Genomic DNA, 12,452 nt, shown 5'->3' on the forward strand with positions numbered 1-12,452 from the left:
CAAAGGGGACAGGAGGAAACATGTGAGTAATGACTTTCAAGAATCTATTTACAATAGGGGACTTGAAAAGAGAAGGCTGATCAGGAAGCCTTAAGAAGGCAGAAACAGGTGAAAGATATCTCTTGGAGGTGGGAGACGACTGTCCGGTGCGAGCCCGCCTTCAACAAACAGTCGTCGAGATAGGGGAAGACTGGAACCCCTAATCTGCGCAGATGAGCTGCGACCACCGCCATCACTTTCGTGAACACCCGAGGGGCACTGGTAAGGCCGAAGGGGAGCACGGTAAACTGAAAGTGCTCGTTGTAGGAGAGTAGGGTCTGCTTTCTATGTTCACCCCCACTTTTTGCTTTTGCTTCACTGGTTTTCCACTTAGATGTGGCTGTGGGCCTGCCAATCCGACCCACAGCCCAGCTGTTCTCTCTCTAAAATTCATACTATGTACTTTAGGTGCATAACCCAATTGGTAAGGATCACCTTATTGGCCCCTGTATAGTGTACCTTAGGTACCCAAGGAATAGGTGTACCCTAGGCCTACCAGGGGCTGCAGCATGTATTATGCCACCCCTGGCTGGCCTTCCATTATGACACAACTGGCTGATCACTCAGCTGGGGCAAGGTTGTGTAATCACCCCTTGCTTAGGTGTAGTATTCCTATACCTACCTTGTATATAGACACATGTGTACCTATCAGCCACTCCTATGGCAGGCCTTAACAATCCTGGAGGCAGAGTGCTTGGTAACATGTGAGATGGTGCTCTAGCATGAGCTGAGCCTGTCTGCAGCTTTCGGAACCATGTCCTTATAGCTGTTCTATGATATAGCCTACCATATACTCTTAAAGTGCCTTATAATCTTAAACGGTTATGGTAACTATGGTTTGGCTTTATCAAAACATGTCGTGTAAGGTGTCTAACACTTTGGAATAATACCCCCACACCATTTCTGGCAATGAGGATATTATTCCTCCCTTCTAGAGGGAGAAGACATGTTGAAACATACTTACCCGGTTAAAGTTAACCAGAGCCCCAGCATCACAAAATGTATGCTGCTGCCACAGACACAAGTCTGACCTCCTGCTGCTGGGAGTCCTTCCAGCGAGGGAGGCTTGGACAATAGGTTTCCTGCCTTGGGAGGTGCGAGCACCACCCCAGACAGGACTTACTGTATTGGGGCAGGGAGGGATGAAAGAAACTAGACACTGCCTGGGGCACACAAGGTGTCCCATGCATAGTCCAGTTCAAACCGGCGCTGGGGAACTCCAGCCCCAGCTCTGGCGCGAAACTGGACAAAGGAAAGGGGGTGTAACCACTCCCCTTCCTGGTCCCACCCATAGGAGGGACCTTGCAGGAAGCCCAGCCCACTAACCCAGTATATCAGTAGGTAGCTGAGCCCTGCAGAAATTAGATTATCCTGAATCTGCAACTTGAACAGAAACTCTGGACCTTCGACATTCGACCTCAGGAAGAAGACTGAAGAATCTCCCTTGTGGCCAAGGAGTGACCACCCTGGGCAACCAGGCACCATCCAGCAACCGCTGCTTGCTTTGCGACTGATCCTACGAGGGACGACTGCAGAGACTGACTGGCGCCGAGACTTCCAGACACCTCTGAACCAGATCCACCTCTACAGCAAAGCTGAGACCCGTGGAGGCGACGAGGGACGTGGGACCGGCGACTTGGGAAAAGTGGCTAGTAACTGACTAGCGTGACTTCTGAGGCTTCCTCGAGGCTGTGCTTGGGGAATTGAGAAGCCCCCATCCCGAGCACCATCTGCAAAGGAGATCAGCTCCCCACACTTCACGTGTTCTGCGCGGGGCCCTTCTGCACCCGAGTTGCTCGACGTGTTGTCCGGTTGCTGGCCCGTTGGCTAGTGATCTCTGCGACGACGAACCTTTGATTTCACCTTGCTGGTCCGGCTCCTCCAGACTGGCACCCGCTCCTCTGTGAAAGAGAAGCACCCCAGACCTTCCTGGTCTGCACCAGAAGCAAGTCCTCCATTCTGCGTGGGTTCCGCTTGCCAAGGCTTGTTGGGTCCTAACTCGACATCGACGCCGCCGACAGCAAGAGCCTTCGTGGGATAGCTCGCCTTCTGGTCCTGGTCGTCCTCGACGTCTCCTGGTACCCGCGGCTGCTGCGACAAGCTTCACCTCTTCACCTGCATCTGCACGACATCGCCTGGTTCCTTCCTGGTTACCTCCCGGCTCCTGGCTGGTGACCTAGACTCTGTCCCTTCTGGTTGCAGGTATCCTTCCTTCTTGATTCCATCCTTGGGATCCACTGGACACTCTTCACTGACTGCCTGTCAGCAACTTTCCTTCAGGCATCCATAGGAGTCAACGACGAAACCCGACGCAAGTTCACACCTATGCACCCGCAGCCAGTGGGCTAGGTAACTTGAGTACTCCGGTGCTCACAAGGGTATTGACTATCCTAGGGTCTAGTTTCCAAGTCTCGAACTCCTAGCTATTCCAGAAGTGTCCTAAAACTGTTAATTTCTAATAACTATTATTTCTATCGACTTGTACGCATTACGCGTGAGTGTTTCCACTCTGCACCTGAATCCCGTGGGCCTCCCACTTCCTAACCTTTGGTAGTATAGTGTAGCCCCAGCGATTCCCTAGGCCTAGGCCTATCCTGTGTTCGTGACAGTGGTTCTTACACCACTTACTTAGTATATGGTTTGCGTGGCCCCTAGGGCCTAACTGTATTACTTACCTGTGTGACTTAATGTATGCTTAAATAAGACTGTGTTGTACTTACCTCAAATCTCATAAAGAGTGCTGAGGGTTTGACTAGAATAAATACATTCTATTTTTATATATATCTGTTGTGGTGTCCTTTCATTTGGTATTCAAGGGATTACATATGGTATAACAGCTGGCTTCACATGCCATTCAGAGTTTAGCCTAAGACTGCTCTTGTCCATGCTACCACTAGGATAGCTGGTCTATAAGGTTGACTTTACAACCAATCACCATAAGGGTTATTTGGACTGATACAAGGTGTACACTATGTAGGAAGGTGGATATCTGACTATGGTTACCCCCAACTTTTTGCCTAGTGTCTAGCTGGTTTTTCGACTTAGTTGGCCTGAGATCCTGCCATTCAGGGTCTCAGGCTGTCTGCTCTCTCTTTAAAATGGACTCCATGTACCCTAGGTACATAACCAATTGGTAAGGATCACCTTATTGGACCCTGTACAGTGTACCCTAGGTACCCAGGGCATAGGTGTACCCTAGGCCTCCCAGGGGCTGCAGCATGTATTATGCCACCCCTGGTCTGGCCTTCCAATCAGACACAACTGGCTGATCACTCAGCTGGGGCAAGGTCGTGTAATCACCCCTTGCTAAGGTGTAGTATTCCTATACCTAACTTACATATAGACACATGTGTACCTATCAGTCACTCCTATGGCAGGCCTTGACAATCCTGGAGGCAGAGTGCTTGGTAACATGTGAGATGGTGCTCTAGCATGAGCTGAGCCTGTCTGCAGCTTTCGGAACCTTGTCCTTATAGCTGTTCTATGATATAGCCTACCATATACTCTTAAAGTGCCTTATAATCTTAGACGGTTATGGTAACTATGGTTTGGCTTTATCAAAACATGTCGTGTAAGGTGTCAAACACTAGGGAATAATACCCCCATGCCATTTCTGGACATGAGAATATTATCCCCCCCTTCTAGAGGGAAAGACATGTTAAAATCATACTTCAACTGTTAGCCTCTGACCAAAGCCTCAGCATCACAAAATGGATGCTGCTGCCACGACACAAGTCTGACCTCCTGCAGCTGGGAGTGATCCCAGCCAGGGAGGCCTGGACAATAGGTTTCCTGCTTGGGGAGGTGCTAGCACCTCCCCAGACAGCCTTTAGTGTATTGGGGCAGGGTGGGCTGAAAGGAATGAGACATGCCTGGGGCACACAAGGTGTTCCTTGCATAGTCCAGTTCAAACCGGCGCTGGGGCACTCCAGCCCCAGCGCGAAACTGGACAAAGGGAAGTGGGTGTAACCACCCCCTCCCAGGTCCCACCCATAAGGCGTGACCTAGCAGGTATCCCAGCCCCCCAGATTAGTATAAGAGTGGGAGTTGGGCCTCAAGACTTTAGATTATCCTGAACCTGCAAAACTGAACAGAAACTCTGGACCTTCGACATTCGACGAAAGAAGAAGACTGAAGAATCTCCCTTGTAGCCAAGGAGTGGCTACCCTGTGCAAACAGGCACCATCAAGAGACTACCCTTTGCTTTGCGACCGTTCTACGAGGAACCGACTGCAGAGCCCGACCAGAGCCTTGACTTCCAGACTTCTCCGACCCTCATCCACATCTGCAGCAGAGCTGAGATCCGTGGAGGCGACGAGCGACGTGGGACCGGCTACCTGGGAAAAGTGGCTAGTAACTTACAGCGCAGCTTCTGAGGTACCCTCGAAGTTGTGCACCGGGGATTGAGAAGCCCCAACCCCAAGCACCATCTGCACCGAAGATCAGCCCCCCACACTCCACGAGTCCTGCGTGGGGCCCTTCAGCATTTTCCTGCTTGCCGCGTCTGTCCGGTTGCTTGCCCGCTGGCTAGTGGCCTTTGTGACGACGCTCCCTGAAATCTTCTGCGCTGGTTTGGCTCCTCCAGACTGGCTCCCGCTTCTCTGCAAAGAAGAAGCACCCCAGACCTTCCTGGTCTGCACCAGAAGCAAGTCCTGTGTTCTTCGTGGGTTCCGCTTGCCACGGCTTGGTGAGTCCTAGTCCAACTTCGCCGCCGCCGACAGCAAGAGCCTTCGTGGGACAGCTCGCCTCCTGGTCCTGGTCGTCCTCGACGCTTCCTGGTCCTCCTGGCTGCAGCGACAAGCTTCACCTTCACCTGCAACTCTTCACGACATCGCCTGGTTCCTTCCTGGTTCCACGTGGTCACTGGCTAGTGACCTTGACTCTGTCCCTTCTGCTTGCAGGTTTCTTCTCTTCTTGATCCCAGCCTTGGGATCCACCGGACACTCTCCCCTGACTGCCTGTCAGCATCTTTCTTCAGGCATCCATAGGAGTCGACGACGAAAACGACGCATCTTCACCCCTATGCACCCGCAGCCTGTGGGCTAGGTAACTTGGGTACTCCGGTGCTCATCAGGATAGTGACTATCCTAGTGTCTAGTTTTCAAGTCTCAACTTCCTAGCTACTCCGGAAGTGTCCTAAATCTATCTATTTCTAAACTGTAACATTGCTATTGACTTTTACGCATTACGCGTGAGTGTTTCCACTCTGCACACGAATCCCGTGGGCCTCCCACTTCCTAACTAACGCTAGTGTAGTGTAGCCCCAGCGATTCCCTAGGCCTAGGCCTATTCTATTTCCGTGACAGTGGTTCTTATACCACTTACTTAGTATATGGTTTGCGTGGCCCCTAGGGCCTAACTGTATTACTTACCTGTGTGACTTACTGTATGCATTAATAAGACTGTGTTGTACTTACCTCTAATCTCATAAAGAGTGCTGAGGGTTTGCTTAGAATAAATACACTTTATTTTATATATATATCTGTTGTGGTGTCCTTTCATTTGGTATTCAAGGGATTATATATGGTATCACAGCTGGCTTCACATGCCATTCAGAGTTTAGCCTAAGACTGCTCTTGTCCATGCTACCACTAGGATAGCTGGTCTATAAGGTTGACTTTACAACCAATCACCATAAGGGTATTTGGACTGATATAAGGTGTACACTATAACTAGTGACATCATACATCAGGCCAACTTCTCACACACTAGAATTAGTGACATCATATATCAGGCCAACTTCTCACATAGCATACGTTAAGTTACACAGGAAAAATACAGTTAGGCTCGGGGGCCACGCAAACCATATACTAAGAAAGTGGTATAAGTACCACATCACGAACAGGGAGTAGGCCTAGGGCCTAGCGAATCGCTGGGGCTACACTACACTACCAATATTTAGGAAGTGGGAGGCCCACGGGAAGCGTGTGCAGTGTGGAGACACACACACGGGTTATATTAAAGTCAATAGGAATGTAGTAGTTAGAAATAGGAAGAATAAGGACACTTCCGAAGTAACGAGGAGGAAGCAACTAAAGACTTAGACACTTGGATAGTCAATTATCACTGGAGCACCGGAGTACTCGCGTTACCTCGCCCACAGGAGACGGGTGCATAGGTGTGAAGATGTGTCGGGTGTCGTCGCTGGATCCTATGGATGCCTGAAGAAAAGATGCTGGCGGGCGGCCAGGAGGAAGATGTCCGGTGGACCCAAGGATGGATCTTGAAGGAAGAACACCTGAAAGCAGAGGGTGCAAAGTCTGGGTCACTAGCCAGGAGGCGTCGAGGACGACCAGAACCAGGATACGAGCTGTCCCACGAAGGATCTTGCTGATGGCGGAGTCGACGTCCCGATTGGAGTCAACAAGCCTTGGCAAAGGCAACCCACGCAGAAATCGAAATTCGCTTCAGGTGCAGACCAGGAAGGTCTGAGGTGCTTCTCTTTCACAGGAAAGCAGGAGCCAGTCTGGAGGAGCCAAACCAGTGGTGGAAAGTTAAGGATTCGTCGTCACTGAGGCTACTAGCCAACGGGCCAGCAACCGGACAGACGCGTCGAGCAGGAAAATGCAGAAGGGCCCCATGCACAACTCGTGGAGTGTGGAGGGCTGATCTTCGGTGCAGGTTGGGGTTTCTCAATCCCCAGAGCACAACTTCGAGGATGCCTCAGAAGCTGCGCTGGAAGCTACTCGCCAATTTTCCCAGGTAGCCGGTCCCGCGTCTCTCGTCGCCTCCACGGATCTCAGCTCCGCTGTGGATGTGGATCAGGGTCGGAGAAGTCTGGAAGTCAAGGCTTTGGTCGGGCTCTGCAGTCGGTTCCTCGTAGAACTTGGGCAAAGTAAACGGCAGGTCGCTGGGTGGTGCCTGTTTGCACAGGGTGGCCACTCCTTGGCCACAAGGGAGATTCTTCAGTATTCTTGTCGTCGAATGTCGAAGGTCCAGAGTTTCGTGTCTAGTTTCAGTTCAGGATAATCTTAAGTCCTAGGGACTGAGCTCCCACTTTTATACTAATATGGGGGGCTGGACTACCTGCTAGGTCCCTCCTACGGGTGGGACCAGGGAGGGGGGTGGTTACACCCCCTTCCCTTTGTCCAGTTTCGCGCCAGGGCTGGGGCTGGAGTGCCCCAGCACCGGTTTGAACCGGGCTATGCATGGGACACCTTGTGTGCCCCAGGCAGTGTCTCGTTTCTTTCATCCCTCCCTGCCCCAATACGCTAAGTCCTGTCTGGGGTGGTGCTAGCACCTCCCAAGGCAGGAAACCTATTGTCCAAGCCTCCCTTGCTGGAAGGACTCCCAGCAGCAGGAGGTCAGATTTGTGTCTGTGGCAGCAGCATCCATTTTGTGATGCTGGGGCTCTGGTTAACTTTAACCGGGTAAGTAGGATTTTAACATGTCTTCTCCTTCTAGAAGGGGGGAATACTATCCCCATCGCCAGAAATGGTGTGGGGGTAGTATTCCAAAGTGTTAGACACCTTACACGACATGTTTTGATAAAGCCAAACCATAGTTACCATAACCGCGAGGATTCTAAGGCACTTTAAGAGTATATGGTAGGCGATATCATAGAACAGCTATAAGGACATGGTTCCGAAAGCTGCAGACAGGCTCAGCTCATGCTAGAGCACCATCTCACATGTTACCAATCACTCTGCCTCCAGGATTGTTAAGGCCTGCCATAGGAGTGGCTTACAGGTTACCCATGTGTCTATATATAAGGTAGGTATAGGAATACTATACCTAAGCAAGGAGTGATTACACAACCTTGCCCCAGCTGAGTGATCAGCCAGTTGTGTCATGATGGGAGGCCAGCCAGGGGTGGCATAATACATGCTGCAGCCCCTAGTAGGCCTAGGGTACACCTATGCCCTGGGTACCTAAGGTACACTGTACAGGCACTCATAAGGTGATCCTTACCAATTGGGTTACGTACCTAAAGTACATAGTATGAATGTAGAGAGAGAACAGCTGGGCTGTGGGTCTGATTAGCAGGCCCACAGCCACATCTAAGTCGAAAACCAGTAAAGCAAAAGCAAAAAGTGGGGGTGACCATAGGAAGCAGACCCTACTCTCCTACACCCGTTATCTGCTTTGTCACCAAAAAGGCGACGGCTATCAAAAGGCATGTCCATCGAGGTGTTCTGGACTTCCCCTGAAAAGCCAGTGTGTAGCAGCAAAGCGATACCGACATTGAAATGGTCCTGCCTAGAGAGTCGGCGGTGTGCAGCCCACAACGGATCGTAAGCTTAGCTGCATCTCTCCTGGCGGCGACAGCCTGGGAGAGCACTGCCCGGGCCTCCTCCGGACACTGAGGCAGTACCTGCGCCACCGTATCCCACACTGAGTGCGAATAACGGCCCAAGAGACATGCGGTGTTTACGGACGGCAGTCCCAAGCTGGCGAAAGAGAACATTTCTTGCCAAAATGGTCCAGCTTCTTAGATTCCCTTTCCGGTGGAGCGGTAGGGAAGGCGCTTTTGGAGGTGGAGGCTTGGACCACTAAGCTCTCCCGGGTGGGGTGTTAGGAGAGGAAAGTGGGGTCGCTCGGAGCTGGGTGGTAGCGTCGGGCGATCATCCTGTCCACAGGAGCCCCAGTGTTGGGCCTGGACCACGTGCCCAAAAGGACGTCAGTGAGGGCCTCATTAAACGGCAGCAGGGGCTCCGAAGAGCTCGCCGCCGGTTGAAACACCTCAGTCAGGAGGTTAGTCCTGACCGCCACCGTAGGAAGCTCGAGGTTGAGAGCCTCGGCCGCCCTACACAACACCACAGCGTATGATGCTCCCTTATCCGTAGCCACGGTAGAAGGAGCCAACATGCCAAGGTCGGGTGAAGTGTCAAGACCACTGGCATCCCCCAGTTCCTCTCTCCAGTCCTGCTCAGTATCTAGCTGGTCAGTCAAAGGGTCACCTGACCCCTCCCAGTCTTCCTCATCATCCTCTGGGTGCCACTGTTGTTGGAAAGGGACCCTAGGAGTGAACAGGGGCATGAAAACCCCACCTGGCGCCAGATCCAGCGTCAGATGACGTCGGTCTGTGTCCACGTCGGGAAGGAGGCCAGGGTCGACGCCGGCCGGGGAGCCAACCGGTGCCGAACGTGGTAGTGGTGCCGTAGGAAGCGGCGTCGGTGGAGGAGTAACGAGGACAACCGGTGCCGATCCGGATCAGGCCTGGAGCGAAGGAGGGCCTGCGGCGCCGGTGCCACCGGCAGCGAAGACCTAGGCCCCCCAACCGAGTCCGACGGGGCCCAAAGGCGCGCCGGCGGGGTCGGTCCACCCAAAGATGGCATGCATCGCTTCGTAGAACGTACCAAGCTGGGCGGGGGGTCGCTTCGGGTCCCAGAAAGGGAGGGAAGCTCGGAGTGGACCCATCGGGCTGCACGCGTGGAGCCGCAGGTGTGGCACCACCAGCGTGCCTCGTCGGATCGGCCGAACGATGAGGAGAAGTCAAAGAGTGACGATGCTTCTTCAACTTCTTGTTATGCTTTGACTTACCCGACCCCGAGTGCGAAGACTTCGATGATTTCGAACCAGACTGGTGGCGGCTCCGCGACCAGTCCCCCGAACTCCCTCTCGACCGGGACCTGACCAGCGCAGAGCCGACTGTCAGCGTTCAAGCAGCTTTCACGACCGCTCCCGCAAAACCTTCGGCGCCATCGACCGACAGTCGGAGCACGACTTGGGGTCGTAGTCGCGCTCCAGGCAAAAGAGGCACACGCGGTGCGGATCCATCACCAACATCAGTTGGTTACAAGAATCACAGGCCTTGAAATCGGGCATCCCTTGTGCACCTGTTCGGAGTCGGAGACTCGAAACAAGAAGTTGACAAAAGTCGAGAAAAACTTAGTCAAAAAATGACTGGGTTATCGCTCTTCCCGGATCTGCGCTGGATGGCGCAGAAAAAGAAAGAACTGACAGCGCGCGAGGGCGGCGTCTAAGTAGCTGCCGCAACGTCATCCCGGTGACCAAGACGCCGACGACGGACGCGGAGCCGACCAACGCCAACTTCTGACGCGCAGAGGTACTGGTGACTTTCTAGATCCAGTCTGACGCCTGAGGGTAATTCTAAGGAAAGGAATCTATAACGAACGTGTTTCTTTCAGGTATATTGATATACAGGGATCCTCAATCTCCGAAGATGGCAGGCAAACGCTGCCATCAAATTCATGAACACCCTAGGAGCACGAGTGAGGCCGAAATGGAGCACAGCAAACTGGAAGTCCTACTGGCCTACCTTGAACCTCAGACAACGCCTGTGGGACGGCAGGTTGGGTATATGAAAATATGTCTTGCAGGTTCTGGGATACTTCCGGTCATGAGGGTCCTAAGTGGACAGGATCTAGATTATCATCATAAGCATTTTGAATTTCTCTTCCATAGGAAGGAATTCAGAGGCTGGAGGTCCAGGATAGGCCTTAGACCCCCAATCCCTGTTTGGAATGAGGTAACAGCGAGTGTAATAGCCACTTCTCCTTCAAAGTCTAGAACCCTCTTGATGGCACAGATGGAAAGAAACAGCATTGTAAAGATAAACCACCACCATTTTAAATGACTTGCAAGAAAGTCACTGGAAAACCAAAAACTGACAAAGCTCCAGAACCATGTTGAAGTTTGCAGAAAGAAAGGAATTGACAACAGCATGCAGGGGTGGTGCATGTATGCTGCTCTGCTCCACCACCTCTAAGGTGGTATGAAGACACTGTGGAGCCATACAGAGCCATCTACTGGCTCGTGATGGACATTAATGATAACATCTCCCCAACTAGTCTAGAACCTTGAAATATTCTGAAGGTGAGGAATGTGTAGTATCCATGAGAAACAGAGCTATGATGTTGCCCAAATTATGAATATTAACTTCCTCCCGCGCTGCTTTTCAGAAAATAGAAATTAGCAGTTTGATCTTCAAAAAAAACTAAGGTGGCAGTTGACACCATCTGTAATATTTCAAGAATTGCTGTGTTATTTTGAGCAGATCTGTCTTCAGCTTATGATTAGAAATGGAATATATCAAAGGAATTTTTGAAGAAGAAATAGCAAACTTACTTTATACTTTGAAGAATAGATAGAAAACTTACTTTATACGAGTTATTTCAGAATGTCCAGCAGACCTCATGACAATACTGACTTCTGTAAAAGGCTTTGGTGCTGTGAAGATAAAAGGTGCATAAAACTGGATTTAGGATGTGTGTTTACATGATCTTAATAGTACACAGCACAAAAGTGTTAAAGCATCAAAACACAGTACAGACAAGGAATACAATACATTGCAAGAGTGTAATAAGAAAATCAACTCCCAAGCCCTTCATACTGTAGTAATAGTTTTTAAAACTCTACTCTAATAAAAATGCTCAAATCTGAATTTATGAATAAGAACTTCCTCCCACCCTGCTTCTTCAGCGAATAGCAATTAGCATTACATCAAGTTTGTTAGAGAGAGTAATAAAATGTTCAGAACCGTTTATAAGACATGAAAGAGTTAAACTGTGCCCTTTCAATCAATAACAATTTGTATATATAGAAACAAAGTAAGCTCCTAAATAATATTATGATGTGGAATAAGAATCGCCCAGGAAAGATAAGGTAGACTTGTGAGAGCATCACAAAGCATCTGGAACTCCTGGCAAAATCAAATGTATCCTAGCTACCTAAAGCAGAACCTTTAACTTGATTTTAACAACAAAGATAACTTAAGACCTATCACCAACAGGCCTTTTTGGGTAAACTGATGGAAAGGGCTCCTTTTCAAAATTCAAGGAGTACGTCACGACCGGTAAACTACCTTCACCCCGCATCCGTGACCCCGCATGCTGTCACAACGCGGTCGTAACAACGACCGCGTTGTGCCAACGCATACCATTACTCCGCAAGTCGTTACAACGACTTGCGGAGGGGGGAGAAGGTGTTGGATTTAAATCCAACACCTTCCCTACAGTCCGCACAGACTGGAGTTAAAATAGTAAATTTTACTATTCCAACATCCAGCGCCCCCACTCCGCAAGTCGTTGTAACGACTTGCGGGTTAATGGTATGCGTTGTCACAACGCGGTCGTTGTTACGACCGCGTTGTGACAGCATGCGGGATAATGGTATGCGAAGTGAAGAGGCATATCCGTCAAGACCAACTACTTTATGACTGAGGTCCAGAATTGCTTCTTCCACCACTGTGGGAATGTTTGATCATTGTTATGTAGTATCATTTCAAGAATCAAGTGGATGGGGATGGAACCTCTGTCCTCACCAGCCTTCGATAAAATAATACGTGCTGTGACATAGGGTAAACCAGATTCCTTAGACCATGGTCCCCTAGATGCTCAGTATGCTGACATTAAAGGTTTGTCAGGACAAGTTTAAAACTTTGCAAAATGAAACCCCAAGATAACAGGCTAAAAAGTTGTGAGGGTGTTGTGCCTTCTCCCTGGAACCAC

The 12,452-nt window shown here is 50.6% G+C and overlaps 1 protein-coding gene across 3 annotated transcripts in view; it reads right to left on the bottom strand.

The window, feature by feature from the left end:
• VPS13A (vacuolar protein sorting 13 homolog A) overlaps positions 1 to 12,452 on the bottom strand; it is a 2,314,464-nt gene that overhangs the window by 599,615 nt on the left and 1,702,397 nt on the right. For all 3 annotated transcript variants that reach the window (XM_085633365.1, XM_085633382.1, XM_085633374.1), the window contains one exon: positions 11,103 to 11,172. In XM_085633365.1, coding sequence (XP_085489491.1) covers positions 11,103 to 11,172 — 70 coding nt within the window. The remainder of the gene's footprint in view (positions 1 to 11,102; positions 11,173 to 12,452) is intronic.

This window comes from Triturus cristatus, chromosome 2_1 (genome assembly GCF_964204655.1).
Source record: "Triturus cristatus chromosome 2_1, aTriCri1.1, whole genome shotgun sequence".
Taxonomy (NCBI): Eukaryota; Metazoa; Chordata; class Amphibia; order Caudata; family Salamandridae; genus Triturus; species Triturus cristatus.